Raw genomic sequence first — 22,464 nt, forward strand, 5'->3', positions numbered from 1 at the left:
TCCAGCAAACTTCAGAAGAGCCTTATTACAACCTAATATATCTCTGTTCCTGTTAATAACAAATATATATGTCTGAAAACTCTCAATTCATATAACAAAGTACTACAGGCAGAGCTCCAATATCAGCTGCAATTTTTCCCCTTCCCATTTCAATATTTTTAAATCCCATTTGTTTAGTGAACAGTACTTGAAACTTGCAATGATTTTGTACAACCATTTAGCCTAATAAGGGTATTGGATCTGTTGATTTGGATGATTCAAGCCACATGCTGGCTGGGAAATTCTGGGAGCTGAAATCCACGCATCTTAAAGTTGCCAAGTTGGAAAAACACTGATCTAGATATTAACCATTTTTTTACATTGGCTTCATCAAATATCAACTAGTGATTTTATCACTTCTTTGACTAATAATTATGAGCTGATCTTGCTTCCTTGTGAAGTATTTGAAAATAAAAATTTCTAAGGAACTTCTGTGGCTTCCAGTCTATTGGGAGATGTGAACTTGCCTTTTCTTACTATAATCTCTTGCCACAATCCTGTTTCCAGCTGATGAAGAAGCACCAGATTATGGCTCAGGAGTGCGGCAGTCAGGAACAGCCAAAATTTCCTTTGATGATCAGCACTTTGAGAAGGTATGCTATGAAAACCAGGACTATCAGATAATTATTTCAGTAGGGTTGATTTCATGAAGATAATTGTCTCGTACCTAATCAATTATTAACAAGTTTCTTATATAGATTCTGAATAATTCAAGTGCACAGGACTTTTGAAAGATGGGATGTGTCACAGCCTAGTATTGTTGCCTAGTATATGTTCAGCATATGTACTGTTAAAGCTTCATCACCAGCAGCTAAACATTTACATTTCTTTACATGTACTGAGGTGAAAAACTAAGCAGAGATTCTTCCTTTCTCTAAGTGAACTGGAAACAAACATTAGCAACATCCAGGTCCTAGATTTCAGTGGTCTGGTGTTTGAGTGGCTGAGTTTATATTTCATTTTATCGATACTATTCAAAAGTATATGAAATTTTTATTGACTCATGTTGACCTCTGTGAACTCCTGAAAAGAGAAGATGGGATATCAATGAAATTAATAATAAATGCAAATGCAAAAGTCTTTGCGTGTCCTTCTATTCTTTATTCACTTTTGCCTGTTTTCTTTTTGAGCTTCACCATGTGTCTTTGTCATGCAATTGTTTAAAAAGAAGAGACAAACTGTTTTACTGCCGGAGAAAATAATATTCATGGTTTTCTTTGTAGTTCCAGTCTGAGTCCTGTCCTGCAGTGGGAATGTCTCGCTCTGGAACTTCACAGGAGGAGCTGCGCATAGTAGAAGGACAGGGACAAATTACTGACATAGGGCCATCAGCAGATGAAGTCAACAACAACACTTGTGCAGGTAAAAGCCTTCTTGTTTTACAGGGGTGGGGGCAAAACTTGTGTACAGCAATAAAATGACATAGACCTTGCTGGACTTCTTATACAGAAAAGAGAAAAGGCTACATTATCAAATATATTTGTATGTTGTTGATGCAGCCAAAGGAGTAGGCTGAGAAATGAAACAGGTTTACATACTGTAGAAAATTTCACATATTAAAATGTGTTAGATGGAATACTACTAAATTAAAACAAAGAAGGGGAAAGTTTAACTTTCTTTTTAAGGTGAGAAGTCCTTCCACAAAATAGGCAATGTCCTATGTTTAGATTATGCAAGGTGATTTGCATGAGACTTCCCATGTAGAATGATCAGAAGCTTCAGCCGCAACTGGTTGCTTTCTGATGTGTGGCTTATAAACCATACTATCAGCCATACTCTGCCATCACCAGGATTTTTGGTATAAAATGGCAAATTGATTGCTAGAACCTCCTTCGATGAAGCTTTCCCTCAAATATGGATGGCTGACTTTCTTCTTACTTTGTTGTACATGTAAGATAAGTTATGAAACATGGTCAGATAAAATATGAAACGTTATACCTGAGAAGAAAGTGTTTACAACTGCTATTATTGTTTTCTCAGCCACTCCAGAAGATCTTCTCCTGGATAGTTCAGAGAAATCCACAGTTGATGGACCTTTTGAGGCAGCTCTGGAGCATTTGAAATTGGGCAGCATTTTCACGTTCAGAGTAACTGTTCTGCAGGCCTCCAGCATCTCAGCAGAATATGCGGACATCTTCTGCCAGTTTAAGTGAGATGCAACCTCCATTCCACCATTTGCTATTTATGCACTTTAGATAAATTTAGAAGACTGTGATCACTATTTGTCATTGATCCACTCTTTTCACATGGGAGATCCTGGCTTGATAGAACCAATTGAAATGACTTTATCATTAAAAAGTATGAGGGATGGAGGCTAGAATATAATTGCATTTAAATGGTCCTTACTTAGACTATGTAGAGGAAGGAAGCTTAATTGTTTGAAGATGTCAATTACTCTTATGAGAGAATGTGGAAATACAGAAGGACTCTGCAAGATGAGAGGAGAAACCTATAAAGTATTATCTTCCTAATCTTTCCATGTATTGTTGTACTTCTGATTTTTCAGTTTCTGAAACTGAAAAATTCTACAAGAGAGTAGAGAGTAGGCATATAGGAAGTCTAGTGATGACCAACAGACTGCAATTGAACTTGTGTTTACATTTTGAATGAATGAATGCACACACATATGTATATGCTTTTGAAATAAATGTATTCAAGCATAGTAATAAAAGCTCTTTTTTCACAGCTTTATCCACCGCCATGATGAAGCCTTCTCTACAGAGCCCTTGAAGAACACTGGACGAGGCCCACCTCTTGGCTTTTATCATGTTCAGAATGTTAGTGTAATTTTCTGCTTCATATTGTTAATTTTGCACATTATGAATTATTTAAATTTGTATGCTGCTTAAACTTCTAGACTCACAGTGGGTTACAGAAGCTCAGTTATAATAAAAAGATCATAGTAAGAATAAACCACAACTACAAATAATATCCAAACCCAATTCAATTTTGTAAAAATGAAAAACCAAAATAATAAAAAAACCTCAATTTACAGTAAGTAGAGTCCGCACCCAAGACAAATATCCCATGATAAAGAGGCCATAGAAACATGGCAGCACTTATAGTATTATGAAAGGAAACACTGTATAGAACTGCCTAGTGAATAACAAAATTATGAAAAAAGCACATTGTTCTGGATTCAGGCTATATTTTTTCTACTGTGGATTAGCAATATTCTCATGTCACAGACAACTAGTTACTTCCTTCTGTGGGACATCTCCTCAAGTTGAAAGCTCTATGATAGAACATGTGATGCATGTTATAATTATCTCTGTTAACCATTTCTATAAATGATACTGATTGGATAATGAAAACATAGCAGTGTGGGAAACACACAATCATCTTGGAAGTGGCAATCCCAGAAATAGGGCATTACCTCTGAAGAGCCCCTTTTCTGTTCAGCATTGAACTCAGGTGATAAAATGATACGGAGGAACTCTCCATGGAGGCCATATACAAGAACAGCTACACTGTATCTCCCATTTCCCACATTCTAGCATTGAATTACTTGTGGAAAACCCAGCATGAAGACTTTCCACAAGATCCCTCCAACAATTAATATTTAATGCTGTCATGTTCCATTTAAAGTATTACAGTGAATATGTAGAGAAAGGCCTACCTGTTAATGCATAAGAGGAACTGATGCACTTAATCAGAAGCCTGTCTAGTCCATCATTCTGTTTTTCATTGTGACTTACCCAGAGTTACATAATTAGAACATGACTGCAATAAAACCCTCCAATCGTGTTCCCAAATAATTCATATTAATAGGTATATTGCCTCCAGTGATTGATTATGTGCCATTAAGTGTTAGCGACCACATAGTAGTAGTAGTAGTAGTAGTGTTAGCAACCATGTAGTAGTAGTACTAGTGTATAGGAATTGTGATTAGAAGTCACTGAGAGTGTTCCCTTCAGTGAATTTATCTAATCTTGTTTAAAACCTGAGAAGGTTCAAACTGAGAAGAAAACCTCCTCTTTACCTAAGCACTTATCTTCCCTTATGTGTTAATCCTCCTTTAAAACTGTGTAAGTCTTTTAAAGACTGGCAGGAGTTTAAGTCCAGCTTTCTGCTTGCTGGTTTTAATAATCTCTATGTATGTTACAATACTAGAGGCGTAAACTGCTACTTTAAAGACAACAGTATTTTGTTTCCAATGAAAGAGGGGCAGGCAGGTGAAGATCACTATGAAAGGGAAGAATTTAATTTGTTTTGTAGAATTATGTCCTTGACATATTAATGATATTTTATGCCTTGTTCTCTTGATTTCATTTCCTGGAAATACCACTGATCAAGGAATAAAGGAATAATGAAGATAATGACGTATATTCAGATTGAAGTTTTAAGTTTTGCTGCTTTTTTAGCTTCAGTGGATGAAAGTTTTAGACCTGCCAGCAGGTTTTACCCATCTTAATAATTTGATCATTTCAAGTTACATATCTTGCTATGTAAGGTCAGTCTTTTTATCCTTTTCTTTCCTGTCTTGCAGATTGCAGTCGAGGTCACCAAATCCTTTATTGAGTACATTAAGAGCCAGCCCATTGTCTTTGAGGTGTTTGGCCATTATCAGCAGTATCCTTTCCCCCCTCTCTGCAAAGATGTACTCAGGTAAATGATCACCCATGACCTTTCACTACTTTTGGTTTATCTGTTTCTTTATCAGAAGCGGAACTTACCTTGCAAAGCACTGAGATGTTTGCCTGATTTTCAGCACGCTCTGGTATGCGACAGCAACAGTTTACTTTTGCAAAGCTGCTGCAGTGAAGTGGTGCCATTATAAGTCAACTAAAACATGTCCAAATATGTTATCTAAATTGGGAATCATATCACAACACTGTTACATTTATGTAAACCAACTTGGCTAGTCAACTGGGCAAGAGGAGTCAACTACCAGATATAAACACCGAATCTTTATTATTTCAAATTCTTAGACAGATAAAAAGTTGTGATACTGTGTTATACTGCATGCACCATGTTTGAGCTCCAGCATTTGACCAAGCACAAACTTTTCTTCAAAAGTTTGTAAGACCTGCCCCGTAGGTCTGCCCTGATTGATTACAGTTTATTTTTATAGCATTCACTTTAATTAGTTGTGTTTTTTTTTTATAGCCCCCTAAGACCATCCCGCCGCCATTTTCCTCGGGTCATGCCATTATCAAAACCAGGTAAGTGAGAAAGTATTTTTTGTTTAACGTGAGCATTAATGAAAATTTCAGACTTTTAGAAAAAATAGATGAGCTTTTGTAAAACCTGTTGTTTAGAAATGATGGGAATTATAAACCAGTACCTCTGGAGATCTTCAGGTTGAAGCTGCCTAGACTAGCAGAAGACCAGCTTACCTGCCAATATAGCAGATGACAATTATCTCAGATTTACATGTAGCAAAATAGTAGAAGCAACGCTTGCTTTAGTCTGGCTTGACAATACCAAAGATTTAGCTATGCCAAATCCAGTTGCCCTCTAAATGTGATAAACCTTATGGTTAAGATTCCTTCCTGTGAAGCTAAGATACTGCAAATCCCTCTGACCCTGCCAAGACAATATTCTGATAATTTCCATTAAGTTCTGTGTAAGCCCATCTATTAAAGCACCTCTGTATCAAAATCAAATTCCACATTGAGTGGTAGCATATTTCTGTATACAGGGCCCACTTGTAAAATGCTGTTGTTGCCATGATCTGAATATAAGCTTCCCAGAGACATTTAACTGGCTACACTTGAAAAACCTGAGTTGGATTAGAACATGACTGGGCAAACTGCATTCCACAGGCCACATATACAGTATTTTAGCTCATGGAAGTCTATAGTGTGACCCAGTATTGATGACTAACTTCTATAAACCTGCACTCATCTCTTAAAACTATTAGTCTATTCTTTAGTTGGGTAGAGTGAATAGTTGGGGGGGAGGGGGAGAGAGGTTAGGAGGAAGAGGAATATATTCTCTTTACGGTATATGCATTCCATCATATTCTCCTCAGCTAAATTGAATTCTTTCCGCATATATAATTTTTATTAGAGATTTTAACGTAGGTAAAACATAAAGATGAAAAGATAAAGAAAAATTGAGAAATAGAAAAAGAAGAAGTGCAGGAAACAATACAGACAGAAAAGGAAAAAGAAAAAGAGAAAGATATATAAAGAAATGATTTCCGTTCTTCTTTACAGCAGTTACAAACAAACTTATTATCCTTCCTCCCTCTTTGAGATTATGTTACATGGTTCCCTTCTTCCCATATTCAATCCTTTTTAATCAGCAAATCCATAAGTCACCAATTCATTTTTTTCCATTTTCAGCAAAAAGTCCATGGAGGTTTCCAGTCTTCTGTAAAAGTACTTATTGTTTTATCCCTGATCAACCAGGTCAATTTTGCCATATCTGCAAATTCTGCCATCTTCACAATCCATTCCTCCATTATGGGTGTTTCAGTGTTTTTCCATCTTTGTGCATGTAGTAATCTCGCTGCAGCTACCGTATACAAAACCAGTCTTCCATAAGTCTTTTCTAATTGGCTATTCATAAGTCTTCCCTCCAAAAAGTTCTGGTTTCATCTGAAAATTAATCTCTGGAATTCTTGCATCATCATGTTTATTTGTATCCTTTTTGTTTTTGCTTTTTCGCAAGTCCACTGTGCATGATAAAGCGTCCCTCCAACGTTGATTAGAAGTACCTTTATATATTTTAGATAATTTCTCTGGTGTCATATACCATGGTACATCATTTTATAACAGTTCTCTCTTAAATTACATCACAATGTGAATTTCAGTCCTTTTAGCCACATTCTCTCCCATTGGTCCATCTGTATATTATAACCAAAATTCTTAGCCCATTTTATCACACTCTCTTTAACTTGTTCTTCTATTTCAAATCTCAACAGTAGTCTATATATTTTAGCAATCACATGTTCATCATTTGTACATAATTCAATTTCAAATTCTGTCTTATGTTGTTCAAGTTACTTTTTTAACTACATTAAACCTCTCTCTTAATTATGCATATGAAAACCATTGAAAAGTATATCTCTCTTCAGTCAGTGGTTCTCTTGACTTCATCTTAAGTTCTCCATATTCCTTTACTAACAAATCTTGATACGTTAACCATTTCTCTTTGCCTGCTGTTTCTTTTCTATAAAATGCTTCTTGTGCTGAAACCAATAAAGATATTTTTGGGCACAGCCTGGGTTTATATATCTATTTCATATTCTTAATATGGCACTTCTAACATAATAGTTTTTAAAATCTACTTTAACTTCATTGTACCATAAAAAGCCATGCCATCCAAACCTCAAGTTGTGTTCATCTAATTCTCTTATTTCTCAACAGCACCCACTCTTTCATCCAAACCAAACATCAGGATGCAAAATACAATTTGAAATCAGGCAGTGCTAGTCCTCCTCTTTCTTTTGCATCTTGAAGAATTTTATATTTAACCTTGGTTTCTTCCCTTGCCATATAAATCTATATATCTTTTTGCCATTGCTTGAAAGGTTCATCGTTTATCAAAGCAGGTATTATTTGAAATAAAAACAACATTCTAGGTTAGGGTTTTTCATTTTTAATTAATTAAATTAAATTAAATTAAATTAATGAATTCTTAATTCATTTTTACCACAGAAATCCTCCCAAACAGTGATAATTGTAACTTTTCCCATCTTAACATATCTTTCTTAATTTCATTAATTTCATTAATTTCATTCCATACCTTAACATAATTATTACGAAATAGCATACAATTCATATTAGTCATAGTAATGAAAACCAGTTTTTGCAATCATTTTTTTTAATCTTCCATCCTCATATTTTTTTGTTAACATCTTCATTTTCTCATTGTTAATTTTAAATCCAGCTAATTCACCAAATTCCTTTAATTTTTTTCCATTAATATTTCTAAGCCTTCCATGGGATTTTCCAAAATTAAAACCAAATGGTCAGCAAATGCCCTTAGTTTGTATACTTCTTTTTAATCTTCACCCCAGCTATTCTCTCATCATGTCTTATGTCTGTATTTAAAACTTCAAGGCCAGAATGAATAACTGCGGCAAAAGCAGGCATCCTTGCCTTGCTCCTTTCTGTATTCCACAGACTTTGGTCAATTCCCCATTAACTATAATTTGTGCCATTTGTGAAGTATATATCAGTTTCACCCATGTGATAAAATTTTCCCCAGGCTCCATATCTTCTAGAATTTTGAACAGAAAAGTCCAGTTCAAATTATCAGATGCTTTCTCCGCATCCAGGAATATCAACACAGCCTGTTTTTCAGTGAATTTTTTCTAACCTACTTGTTTGAAAGCAATGATGAAAGGTTTAAGCTGTTCCTTTGAATCAATTCTTCTTCAATGAACTTACTTCTGAAAGTAATTTCTCACCGTTTCCCTAGATCAATTCTTTTTTTTACAAATGTACATCCAAAATAATTTCCTTTCTGCCTCCAATAGTTAGGAATGTCAAGTGACCCTAAATGCATGCATCTGCCAAACGAAATTCCATTGCAGTCAATGAGACTTACTTCTAAACAGAAATCCAATGTACAGGTATATAGTATGGGATCTCTTCTCCTGTTCTCTATTATTTCAGAGTGCGAGATATGGATAGAATAATGATCTTAAGTTTTAAGAAGTGAGATTTCATTTCAATGTTAGGAAAAGATTTTAATCATAAGAAGAATTTGACAATTGAAGCAATTATCCAGAGAGATGGTGAGTTTCCCTTCACTCAGTAGATGTGTTGAAGCGAAGGCTGGTTAGGCATTTGGTAGGGATACTTTAATTTGGATTTTTGCACTGTGCAAAGGTTGGACTTGATAACCTAAATGGCCCCTTCCTACTCTGATTCTGAGTGAAAGTGTACAAAATTACAGACAGTTTCGTGTAGTTGTTAAGATGCTGGCCTAGAAACTAGGAGACTCTGAGTTCTAGTCCTGCCTTAGGCATGAAAGCTGGCTGGGTGACTTTGGACCAGTCACTGTCTCTCAGCCCAACCCACCTCACAGGGTTGCTGTTGTGGGGGAAAATAGGAGGAGGAAGGGGTATTTGGTATGTTTGCTATCTTGAGTTATATATAAAAAAGGCGGGTTAAAAATCTAATAACAGTAATAATTACAGCCTAAATTTATTTATTTTTCTCCCACTTTGAATCCTACCCCAAGATATTTTCATCCATTTTCTTGCCAGCTTAAAAGTGTGGGACTCCACAAAACAAACAAAACAAAACATTTAGAATGAGCAATCAGCAGCCTTCAGATTTGTCAGCCAGCCAGCCTGTCTCTAATACTTTATCCTCCCAGGATCCTCCACTTCACAGCCATGTAGGTGTCACTGTTATAGGCTTCATTTTTCATTATAGGTATAGGCAGAGACTTGCTGATTCCTTTGTCTTAGTGTTTACAAACAGTTAACATGGCTATTTATAGACAGGCCAGACACAAAAAAATGTTTGATTAATAACGGTTATGGATTTACTTGGAAAAGCTGTCCCAACTCTGTGAAATTAGACAGCATTGTGTTGACAAATTTTAATTGATGATAAATTGAGATACCAGACATCTTGCCCAGAATTTCATAAGGAGTTGGTGTAGCAGAGAATTAACTCTGTGTCATCCCTGCCCCAAACTTACATCTGAATGGTAAAATATCAATTTAAATCAACCTTCAACTTTTAACCAGCTTCCTTTCCCTTGAACTGAGCACTTGCCTGGGTAGAAAGATAGGATATCAACTGAATAAATAAAAATATGTCATCAGTGAGGAACATGGAGCAATCTGGGTTGTCCTACTTTACCAGTTTTGATTTCTAGAGTATAGCTGATCTGCTTGGGATACCTCAATGTTTCCAGAGTAATTGGAATAATTTTTAGACACCCATTACAGAAAAGTTGCTCCAATTGCTCAATAACTGCTTATTTCGTCATATCAAGGAAGAACCACAAAGCATGATCCTTGTTTGAAACTCTTAATGGTGTTGGATGTAACATGTATCCCATTCTTTGTGTGCCTTCTGTCTTTCACATAAATTCTTGTACTGGTTCTTGTGAGGCATTGTGCATGGGCTCACAGCCTCATCTATCTTGCTTCTGTGCATTTATGTCCAAAGGCCTTCTAGTGCCAGCCCCTTGTCTTTGGACTTGGCTCTCATACCTCTTTATGTATGATGCAGAACCCAGGTTCAGTATGTGATCACAGGGTTTCTCAACTTATATATTTGGCCTATTATTCCACTTCATTTTGTTTTTTTAATTTTTGCAGTGCCTGCAACAAAACTGAGTGCCATGACAAGGCCCAGCATTGGTCCATGTCAATGCAAGTACGATCTGATGGTCTTTTTTGAGATCTGTGAGCTGGAAGCCAATGGCGAGTAAGTTGCTTTATTTGCTTATGAACCACTGCATTTTGCTAACTAATTTAGAAGCCACAATTACCAAGTTCACACAGCTGAAAGATTTTCATCCTGGTTCAGTACATTTGTTGGAAAAATATTTGCCAAAGTTTAAAGTGAAATGCAATATGATAAGCATTTATAGGGCAGATTCAACCTTACTGAAATCTGAACTGGATCCATTCAATGCATCTGCTAACCACTTTATACTGAGTCAGACCATTGACTCTATCTATATTAATATTGTGTATAATGACTCTCTGGCATAGTTTCAGACAGGAGTAAGTAAACACTCCCTTCTGTTCAGATCTGGAGATTGAACCTGGGAGACTCTGAATGGAAAACATGCTCTCATCCTGATTCTAATTGTCCACAAAGCAAGTTCACAAAGATGGAAAAGTTTAATGAGGCTGAAAAGCTGATGATACATTGTATTTTCCTCAGAGGTAGCGAATGGACCTAAATCTGGTGGAGGGCAGGGCTCCTGGACCATTAACAGTCATGCAAGCAGATACATTTCTGCAGATGTATAGTCTCCAATTATAGTGCTATAGAAACCTTAGAAGTTGGAGCTCCAAAGCTTCCCTTTTCTGCATGACTATTAATCACCTGATGCAGACATTTTCTAATGTTGCATTTTGCTAAACTTTTCTAAAGGATGAAGCTCTGAGACAGATGTAGATCTCTTGTCTAATTATAAGAATCTGTAATTGCAAATGGAAACAAGCCATATATGTGCAAATTAATGTACAAAGAGTTTGAAATAAAGAATACCTATGTGAAGGCCATGCTGAGGGAATTACTGAGAAAAGATCATATAAATGTTCTTTAATTATGAATAATTCAGCCTGGTCTCCTTGTGTCACTTCATTTAATACTTATTTTCTCTGGGATTGGTTTCTATAGAAACAAAACCACTTTTCTTTTATAGATCTTGAAGGCTGTGAATACATTTCTGTTTCTCTGTTTAATTAGATTGAATTTTCACCCTGTGTACTTCTCTGCTTCTTAAGCATATCTTAGCAATTTCTTGTGTCACAAAACAGAACATAGAACTATGAAATACTATCTTATGTCTTAATAGCAAAGAGCAGAATGGTGCAAAGAAGCCTATTTTTGAAGTCGTACAGAAGTTGTACGATATGAAGTTGTAAACAAATTTGTCTGCAAGATGAGCCCTTTCGTGGTGCTATGGCTCAGTGGCAGAGATAACTCAGATATTGTATTTTTGGTGCAAAAATAAAGTTCAGTCAATGTGAGCAAATTAATATTGGTATATATTTGGTTAATCTGTGCAACATAGATGTAGATGAATAGTGGATTTCACTGGCATTGTTTTTTAAGCTTTAGTGTAGTACAATTCCCATCACTCTAGTCAGTGTGGATATGGTTATCTAGTTGGGGTTAATGTTAGGGAAATACAAGTCCAAAAACATCTGGAAGGCACAAGGTTGGAAAAGACTGCTCTCTATTCTGTCTCAGTGAAGTTATCTTTTCTAGCTATATCCCAGCCGTTGTGGATCATCGTGGAGGAATGCCTTGCCATGGGACATTCCTATTACATCAGGTATTTCCTACATTCTTCTTACCAATTCCTATTGATCAATCCCTAGTGATATGACATTTCATACCAAACATTTTAAGGCAAGGGTTGGGCAGTAAAACTCTCAGAAAACTTCATGTGATTTCTGTTTTCTCTTTCTAAGTATAATGTGACAATACTGTAGTTTACTTCTAGAAAATGAGTTACTAGATGCTGTACAATTTTTAGCCAACTGGCATTCTTGAAGAATGCTTGATTCAGAGTATTCAAAAATATTTTAGATGCATTCCCTGCCTCATTGAGTAATCTTTCATCTGTCTCACCTGAATGGGAGAACATCATTATAGTTTCCAGCAATTACCTATAATCTTTTTGGCTTTATAATCTATTTATTATTTTTAAAAATCCTTTTTTTGTTTTTATTAGGATCATAATATGGATTAGCAATCTACTTTAAAAAAAATCCTTATAAATATACATTCTGGAAATATAAAGGAGCAGATTCATTTAAAAAACAATAACTACCTTTTTTCTCCAGCATATGCAGCAAAAATTGTAGTCAGATTGTATAATACTGTATAAGTAGTATTGTGTAAATAATTCGAACCATTGTATATTTAACTCAGATTTTGCTACAATAGGCTACATTCTTAACTATGGGTCATCCTTAAACTGGGCGTTCTTAACCCGGGGACTACCTGTAATCCATAAAAGCTTCTACCATAATAAACATATTCATCTTTAAGATATCATACGACTCTTGTTTGTGCTGCAACAGTCCAACAGGGCAATCCCTTTTTATATCTTTTCATGTGCCAGGTGAAATCCATCCTGTTCTCTTTTATCTTTCATTTCTTTTCTTTATTTAGTGGTTTGTAATGGTATTAGAAAATCTCTTAAGGACAGGGCTCCGGGGGAGGGGAGAATGAATCATTGATGAAAGCAAGGAGGTGAAAGCCTTCTTATATTAGGTTGGAATAGTCAATTATCAGTTTAAAGTGTAAAGTTATAATTCTCAGCCATGAAAAAAAAAGACATTTGAACATTCAGGCTTAGGGCCTCAACAACACCCAAGGTTCTGGTAGATTTAAAATTGGCAGTCTGGGTCTTTTTAAGAGAGCCAGTTTGGTGTAGTGGTTAAGGCACTAGGCTAGAAACCAGGAGACTGTGAGTTCTAGGTCTGCCTTAGACACAAAGCCAGCTGGGTGACCCTGGGCCAGTCACTCTCTCTCAGCCCTAGGAAGCAGGCAATGGCAAACCACTTCCAAAAAACCTTGTCAAGAAAACTGCAAGGACTTGCTGGAGTCAATGCTGACTGGAAGGCACCAAAAAAAGAAAAAAGGAAAAAAAAGGCTTTCTAAACTACCCCTCAATATGCCCTTTTAGTAGCCACCAGCCAGAAGGAGGATGCTGAGACACTGCCTTGGCACATCCATATCCTATGAGAAGTCTTTTCTTCTTCTGCATTTGGCCTGTCTGGGCCTTCTAAAATTCATGGTGGTTGAAAAGTGGGAAGACAAGAACTATGATTTCTGTCTTTCAGGCAGGTGTGCCTTGGCAGTAGTATTTTTTAATAATGGAAAAGTTCTTTGCTACTCTGCTTTGTTCAGCCTGACCAACTCTCTTGGGATGTTGAACTGCTAGTCCTGCAATCGAGAAATGGCTAGCAGTTGCAAAGTTATGATGTGAAGGTAGCATCTCTTAGCCCCACAATTATCCAAATTTAATTTTAGCTGGAATTGTTTATTTTGTTTCTGTGTTTTGTTCTATGGTTTATTGTATGCCGCCCAGAGTTGCATTGTTCATGTTTATATGGCAGCCATATAAATGCCATAAATTCAAACAAACAAACAAACTTTATCACTAATGGTCTTTTACCTGGCTGCTTCTTGAGGGCAGAATATTTGCTTAGCATTTTTAATACAGTTCTTATAACCACTAACCGCATTATCCTTTGGTATGATGGATGTCAGGGTATCCAGAGGAGGATTACGGTCACCTTGGTGCATGAGACAGGGAGCCACATCCGCTGGAAGGAAGTGAGGGAGCTGGTTGTGGGTAAGCAAAATATTTCTTGTATATCCCAATTGACGTTGAGGCTATACACTGTACCTGAAGTGAACAGTCTCATGCTCCAGAACAGTATCATTGATTTTCAGAAAAGCTTATAGATACAGATGTTATGTGACAAGAGTCAAAACAGAGCTTTCAGAGATGCAATATTTGAGCATTTTTCTTGGCTTGCAGTAACAATTTGCGAGTTGTTCATCTTGGTAAACAATGCCTATTTTTGGATGTTTTACATTGATATACTGAATTGTATCTCCTTTATAGCCACCAAGAGTCTTTTGGACTGCAGTGGGATAGAAGTATGTTTAATAAATAAACCAATCTTTGGTACAGTTTAAAGGGTAGGCTGGAATATTGTTTGGAAGATTGGAGGATGCATTCGTTTATTTTGGCAGAGTTTGAGAGATGGTCAAATTACAGTGATGTGATAGACTCACTGCCTCTTTCTTCTAAGGGGAGCATGGCTCAGTATAGTAAAAAGTGTGGAAATGTCTCACCAGTGTGATTCTTTTTCAGTCCCATCATGACAAGCGGTGATGAATTTAAGACTTGGAGAATAATCTCACTTTATAGACATACTCTGTATGGGCAGCCTGCAAGCTACAGGCCTTATATGACTCTTCAAAATCTTGCAGGTGGCAAGCTGAAGGCTTTGTAAAGCATGACTACAATGGAAGTATGGCACATAGATGAATCTTCCAACATTCTGCCTTCTGCTTTCCATCATGCTGAGATGGAAAGCAGAGAGAGAGAGCTATGAATGCATCACTCCAGATCTTCCATTCATATCTTTGGCAAAAGACTTACCTGAGTATGTTTTAGAGGCTTAAAAATATACTTGCTCTAATTCTCATGCAGCACAGGGAAGGTAAAAAGCATGCTCTATCCTCTATTTTCAGGTCGAATCCGGAACACTCCCGAAGGAGATGAGTCCCTCATTGACCCCAACATCCTTTCTTTGAACATCCTTTCATCAGGATACACCAGGCCCTCTCAGGATGATCGGTAGGTCTCTCAGAATACTCAGCTAATTTGGGTCAGTCATGATACCCCTGTATGTCTGTTACTATATGTGCCCAACTGTGTGGAAAAGCATTTTCCTGAAAGTCCCAACTTCTTATTCTAGCACATCCAGTAGATCAAAGGTATGACAAGGCTAGCAAAAAAGAATACAGTGACAAAGTTGCATGCAGAAAAAACTAGTGGCTTTCCTCAGATATTTTTCTCATGAATAACAGTTTAAGAAACTACAGCTGTTACTGCAACATAGGAAGCTGCCTTGTATCAGTTGGATCATTTATCTACAGTATCTAGTCTTAGTATTATTTCCTCTGGCAGAAGGTTTCTTATATCTGTGGCCGAGGTCCATCTTTCCCAGCATCTGTCCATGTGCCCCTTTTATTAACTTAAAAAATATTATTTTAAGAATTATTATTTAATAATAATTGGAAATACTAGGAACAACCTAGGACCTCGTAAACAGTTGCTTGCCCTTGGAGGACTGGCATCTCTCCAAATGAAGAATATGTTTAAATTTGCTCCTGGACTGTGGTTCTCCTGCTTAAGCTTTAGCAACCGTCTGCAAACATTTCCTTGCCATGCATGTAAGGACCACTTTATCTCACAGCCTAGCAGAAGGAACTGATCATATTTTCATGCACTATACACAAAAAGGGAAGTACTGACTCATGTATCTTTCTACAGGGGCTCAGTCATTCTCCAGTGGCGCAATGTGTGGCAAAATCATTTGGTGATGTAGAAGTTCTTTTATCTAGAATAGTGACAAACAGTATAGCTTTCAGATTTAGCACTGCAGTTTGAGTGGAATGACCTTTCTCCACTATTTCAACAGTGGCTATAGGGATATATTAGAGTTTTTTCCTATTTTGCAAAATAATTTTTAAAATATATATTGAGAAAAATAGAGCTTGGAGCTTGGAGCCCTTTCTTGGTTCCTTGGGTTTGGTTATTGCATTATTATGAGAGGTTAATGGAAAAGGATAACACAGTGTGATTATTATTCCTAAGGTGAAGGACTGTGGATGAGTGAGTAATGCTATTCTATTAGGAAAACAGGAGACAATGTGAGATCTGATTCATTTATCTCTTTTTGAAGAGTAGTTTCTCTTTCAGTGCCTCCTGTACTTGTGATCAAGTTATTATGACCAAATAATCCTGTGTAAATTCCTCAGTACTGATCTCAATTCAGATGCTTAAACATATATGATTTTTACAACCCTCTGAAAGAATATATGGGTGAGCTGGGAAATGATGGTGAGTCAAGAGCAGTGCAAATACAGTAAGTCTCAACAAAACAAGGTGTAAGTATATCTTGGAAAAAGGCAAAGCTGATGAAGGAATGCGGAAAGGAAAAAGAGGTTGATTAAAGTCATTCCAGTGCAGCTTTCTCCAACCTGATGTCCTCCAGATGTGTTAGAACTATAATTTCCAGTCAGCATGGGCATAATTTGGAGGAAAACTGTTCTAAGGCAGAGAATAGGCAACCTTTGGGGGCCAACAGACACAATTGAAGGGTGCCTATGGGGGAGGATGGCTGCCCCATGGATTATGAAGCCAGTTTCAAAGTATCTCTCCCCTGAAATTGGTCAGCTTTCTTTCTTCTCCTTTCTTTATGGTCCTCCAAGATCCTCTCTATCACCCCAGCTTACTTTGTTCTTTTTTTTCTGGACAGATGATCACATTCCAACAAAACACGGTGCTGCACCCATCCTCCATTACTGTTTCCCCCAAATGCCAATAAAACATATGTGAATGGGACCCATTGATGTAAATAAATATGACATTAGAGCTGAACGCAGCATGCCACCCTCCCATTTAATTGGTTTTAATTAAAAAAAAATCTTTAAACAATTACTTCTGGTGGGGCAGGTTGTCTGGCAGATATTAAGGGAGAAATCAATAGGGACATTGATGTCTGTTGGTACCAAATTGCATAACCTTGAGCATCAATTCCATGGGTTTGGTTTTAGTATAAAAATATAACAATTCTGCTCAAAAGGGGTTTTCCCTTCCAAAGAGCTAGCAATAAATTAACAGAGCAAAAGAAAAACAAAACAAGAAAATAAAGCCAAGAAGTACAGCAGTATTGCTCCTTTTACTGATATCAGCTAAGACCTGTATACTTGATTAACTTGAAGTAGATGCAATTTATATAAAGATGTTTCCAGATGTCAGCTTCTTCAGTGACAATAACGGCAAACTTATAAGCAAAAATAAAAGAAGAAACTTATAGGAAATTTACCTATTATCAAGAATAATGATAATTATTGGAAGGCGTTGCTCCTAGGTTTGCTCAGTGGTTGTTATTACTCCTACACTAATATTACTAGCATACTTGCCAAGAAAACCTCTGTTTTACAGGATCCTGGCTTGTCAACATGGAGTCATCTGTAAGATCAGTGATTAAAACTAATATCAGGGAGTACTCTTAATTGTAAGCTGGATTTTGCACTGTAGAATGAAAGCAATCTATCCTGGTCATATAATGATTCTTTCATCCCTGGTTACTGAGCTTTCTAGTTCAGCCTTCCCTGACCTGGTTCCCTCCAAATGTATTGAAGTAAAAATCCAGAATTCCTACTCAGCATGCTGGGAATTCCAATTCTACAACTTGTGGGGGATATCAGGTTGAAAAAGGCATTTCTGCTATATATGCTAGGAATGGTATTTCTTATTTCTTTTTGTCCAAACTCTGCAGCTCTTGGCAAGAAACCTGAACATGATTTTTTCAATTTTTTTCAGGACTGTTTCAATGCATGCTGATTTATTTACCATTTTATTTAATTATTTGTAACATTTATTAGCTACATGCTCTGTGAGATATGGGACCCAAAGCAGCACCCTTCATTAAACCCAAAATTTAAAATACTAAATTTTCACAAAGAACATCTTTGAGGCTTCTGGGCATCACCAGAGAAGTAAGAAAGACTAAGAATCACATGCCTGTAGGTTTGTGCCTGCTCCTTCTTCATATTTTTTTCTCCTATGAGCATTATTCTTAGCTGCCTGCATGGATGAAAACAGAATTAATGGCTGGCATCTCAAAGTTGTCAGCAACGATGGTTGGATTTCACTAAAGAATCAGAATAACAAAGGGTCAGTCTACAAGAGCAGCCTTTCCCAACCTGATGCTTTCCCAATCTGAGAGTGCAATTGTCACCATCCCAAGGTAGCATTTTTATCTTGGGATAGTAGGAGTTGTAATTCCAACCCATCTGGATTGTATCAAGTTGTAGAAGGTGGCACTAGAGCAACTATTTTCCAGATTTCCCATCTTTCTTAATTTGCATGAGCTTTAGAAACTTTTTCTCATCTTGATGGTACTGAACTAAGAAGAACTTGTTGGTGAGAACTCAGCTCACCCACCCACCATGGACGCCTGTTTCAATTCCCAGCTTAGCTATCATGTGTCACCAAGCTACTTTCCCAGAAGGCAGACAACCATCTTAGATTCATTCAGTTTATCTCAATATCACTGAATAGCGTGATGCAAGAGCACCTCAGATTGGCTTCATGTTTATAGATGAGGAGAAGCACTGTAAAAGTGGTGCTGACAAGAAGCTTCTATGGACCCATATGGCATATGGACCCAATTGTTACACAAAAGGTGAGGATGTATCAGATTGAACCAAATGGCATGAATGACCAAATTCTGTACCTGAATTAGGCTGCCTAAACACTAGATGGTCAGTTTTTTCCTTCAGGCAAGACAATAACAGCAAAACAAAAAAGCAACCCTAGTATGGCCTGAATTTCTAAATGAGGACAGCCCTTTTGTTACATACTCTGTTTGCAGTCAATGGGTGTGTTCTCACAACATGCTGAATAAAATGCCCAGTTAAGGGACACACAGACATTGACATTCCCAATCCTCCCACTGTCAGGTGCAGCTCTTTAATCAGAGATTTAGGCTTAACTTGTCTTCCAGATCTGAAACTGCTACCATTTTGGATTTGCAGAAACCAGCCTTTGTAACTAAGACCTGTCATAGCTTGAAATTCCAGTTTCTCTAAAAGGCAGGTATTTCTGATCTAGATGGCATAGTAAACTCAAATTCCCGGTTAAGAACCGTGTGCAATAGTGGTAAAATGGCAGCAGACGAGTACCTGTCAAGCTGACTTTGTGGCTTCTCATGTTCTGCAAACATAGCCAAAGGCTCAGCATCTTTTACGTTCACAATGCTAAGACAGAGCTTAAGTTTGCTTCAGGTAGTGATGCACAGACAGCGAACTTCATGACTAAATTCAGGGCTCCGCAATGCAGGCCCCCAAAGCCATCCAAGTCATTTCAGTTTATCTCGTTACACCATTTACTAATTCACCATGTGTTTACCAGAGTGCCTTAAGAGCTTTGCCTTCTACTGGGGACAGAGAGGAGCTATTCGTAGTGTGTAGGCTTTGGAAGACCTGCATGATAAAACTGCTGCTGCTGCTGCTGCTGCCGCTGCCGCCTCCACCACCACTGCCCATTTAAACTAACCATGTGATTGTTTGTGTTTTTGCAGGCAGTTTCTTGATTCGGATATGCCTAGGTATTATTTGTGAGCCTCCCTGTATATTTTATTTCCTCCCGTGCACCTTCTTCAAATCAGCATTGGGGTAGCAATGCTGTAGACTGAATTTACTTCCATCTACCCAAACACCAGCTTCTTTCTCTTTTTCTCTTCTGCATCATTGGGCTTCTTCTTGTTCCATTTTGTCTCTGGATTTTTCCTTTCCTTTCCTTTCCTTTCCTTTCCTTTCCTTTCCTTTCCTTTCCTTTCCTTTCCTTTCCTTTCCTTTCCTTTCCTTTCCTTTCCTTTCCTTTCCAAGGCCAGTGCTTCTCTTATTTCTCTCTCGCTCCTATATGCTCTCTTTGGGGGCTGAGAGCTGGCTTTTTTTTCTATTTGATTTCCCTGTCGTATCTTTTTTTATTCTCTACCAAAAAGATGCTGGCCTGGCCTGCTCATACTGAAACTCCATTCCCTGCTTCCGGCTTTGGCAGTGACACAAAAGGAGTCGAGCTGATGCAAGCTTCATGAGATGTTGTGCTGTGTGTGACTGGGGTGGGAGAGGAAATTAGGGGAACCCCAGGACAGTGTGAAAGAGCCAAAGACAGGAGCTTTTTCAACAGGCTTCCTAGGGAGTTTTCAGTCAGACTTGGGTGGCAAAAGCTGTTCAAAATCCAGCCTGGGGCAGCTGCACAAACTCAAGTATCAAATGAACTGCATGACTTGGACTACAACAATGATTAGATATTAGAACAGCGTCCCAAGGAGACAATAAAAGAGCCAACTCTGCATTCTAGGAAGATTGGAATTACTGAATATAATTCTTTAAATATTTAAGAGATCCTGCTGGTCTCACTGGCTGCAGATGATGGTGTTGGTCCCACACATTGGAGAGATGCCATGTTGAGGAGGAAGGACTATGCTAGGTCAGAGGATTTAAGGGAGAACAGTAGCAAAAGAGCTAGTTTTTTATATAAAATGTAAGTAATTCTTCAAACATCTCTCTATTCCCTCTCCCCAGTATAATGATCTACCTCTCTTGTTGAAGAATTTAAAATCAAACAAGGAAAGCTAAAGTGGGAAATGGGAAGAAAATTTGTCTGATTTAGATTTCTAATATTTGAATTAGTCCCATTGAGCTCCCTGGAATCTAGGCTTAAGACTTTACTGTGTTTGTTTTAGAGATGTTAGTAATACAAAATACACCAAATGAGAATAAAATACTTTACCCACTTTAGTTGCAAGTCAATGTGCAGTTAACTATGTTCTTAATTTATGAGGTCACTATAAGAATTATGGTTTTATTGCAATGCCTGCTAATTAATCATCCTGATCTAAAAGTTTGATACAAAAAGTGCCATTAAAGGTAATTGGCTGGAAAATACCATGAATGAATTGGACAAGACAGGTATGGCCATCTAAAGTTAGAAGCATTTCCTGCCTTGGTGCCAGCATTTAAGAGTTTTGTTCCTTCATCAGCAGTTTTCTGCCAATTTTTAACTGAGTTTCTGTTGCTTATTCCAGGCACCTTGATGGAACTGGTTTCCATTAATGGTTTATTGTATGGTATGAGTTTATAGAATAAAATTTACATCAAACTTTATATGACAGTCATCTGGAAAATGAAGTTGGTATGGGTTTTACATTTGGGGATTAGAAAGAATTATTTCATAATTATTAGAATGAATATTTCTATATAATTTGGGACACCTTTTTCAGAGCCATTTGGATTTATTTATTGCTATATTTCTTCTCATCTTGCTGTATCACTTTTTAATGGAACACCCTGCTTGTTCCTTCTTGTTGATTAGGACATACTGTAGTCTGATTTGGTGAAATAAACTTTTAAAATTGCTCAATCCTGCTCAGTACGGTATCATTGCTCGGTACTGTTCAGAGAAGCTGTATTTTTTTTTTTAAGGGAAGTAGACTGAAAGTTTATTTTTCCTGTAAATCCATCTTATTGAAATCATTGTAGCACAGCCTCCCCAACTTTCATGCATTCCAGATGTGCTAAGACTACAACTCCAGGCTGCCAAGGAATTCAGGGAGTTGTAATCCCTACATGGCTTCAAAGTGGCAGGGTGGGGGAGACTGAAACCCAGTTCTTACACTGGAAATCACAGTTCTGATAAGAACCTGGTTCCAATGAAAAAATCCTTGATTTTTCAATCTACAGATAATATAGGTGAAAGAAAACCTATTGAATTGACATGACTACAGTATTAATCTTTAACCTAGAAAACAAGTGGGAAGTATTCAACACATGAAACAACATTCTGAGTTTCCTATTGTGTACCATGTCCTTCTACTAAGATAGTAAAGAGAGAACAGTATTGTAACTAACTATGGCTGGTCTCTTCAAATCTCCATGCATCCTTGTGTAGCTGCCTCTCTGGGTAGCTTTTCTCAGACACCTGTAAACAATGCTTTCTGACATTTTAATTTCTTTGTGTATCTGTACGTGTGTTTGTCTTGGGTTGCCTTCCACTTATAGCATTTCACTTGGAAATGACACTAGGTATTTCTGTCTCGCTTTTCTCTCACACCTTTGCTTGATTTCTTACTAGTTTCCCTCCTTTCTTGTTCACCTTTACACTTTTCCTGTCCTAAACTTGTTTCCTTCCTTTTGCAATTTGTCTTCCACTTGCTTGTGTCTCAGTGAACTTAGTCTTAGCTCTTTTGGTTTTTGCAAGATGCTTCAGATCTCTTAATGTGAAAATGTGTGATGTTTAGAATGGGATAGTAACTGTGCATCAACCAATAGTCAGATCCTCTTTACCAAGAGTCAGCTGTTGTTCTTAGAAATGAATCTATTGTTAATAAATTATCTTCCAACAGGTGGATTGGTGTCTCTTATTATTAAAGAGGCTTCTGACTATGTTGATTCTGAATGTTGGTGAGCTGTGATAGTGGAATGCCAGAATATTTTT

At 37.2% G+C, this 22,464-nt stretch overlaps 1 protein-coding gene across 20 annotated transcripts in view; it reads left to right on the plus strand.

Annotated features, from left to right (window-relative positions):
• Window positions 1-22,464, plus strand: part of KIF1A (kinesin family member 1A) — a 109,276-nt gene that overhangs the window by 68,274 nt on the left and 18,538 nt on the right. For 8 of the 20 annotated variants that reach the window (XM_088131997.1, XM_088132005.1, XM_007435469.4 and 5 more), the window contains 10 exons: window positions 547-632; window positions 1,263-1,401; window positions 2,020-2,188; window positions 2,726-2,816; window positions 4,529-4,647; window positions 5,149-5,204; window positions 10,280-10,388; window positions 11,910-11,976; window positions 13,926-14,010; window positions 14,922-15,027. In XM_088131997.1, the coding sequence (XP_087988123.1) occupies window positions 547-632; window positions 1,263-1,401; window positions 2,020-2,188; window positions 2,726-2,816; window positions 4,529-4,647; window positions 5,149-5,204; window positions 10,280-10,388; window positions 11,910-11,976; window positions 13,926-14,010; window positions 14,922-15,027 (1,027 nt within the window). Of the gene's footprint in view, window positions 1-546; window positions 633-1,262; window positions 1,402-2,019; window positions 2,189-2,725; window positions 2,817-4,528; window positions 4,648-5,148; window positions 5,205-10,279; window positions 10,389-11,909; window positions 11,977-13,925; window positions 14,011-14,921; window positions 15,028-19,546; window positions 19,574-22,028; window positions 22,053-22,464 lie in introns of all 20 variants that reach the window. The other 12 variants (XM_088131999.1, XM_088132003.1, XM_088132008.1 and 9 more) reach the window with 3 other exon arrangements.

Source organism: Python bivittatus, unplaced genomic scaffold (genome assembly GCF_059951505.1).
Source record: "Python bivittatus isolate LINGU-HERP-01145 unplaced genomic scaffold, Pbiv_v1 ctg000980_np1212, whole genome shotgun sequence".
Taxonomy (NCBI): Eukaryota; Metazoa; Chordata; class Lepidosauria; order Squamata; family Pythonidae; genus Python; species Python bivittatus.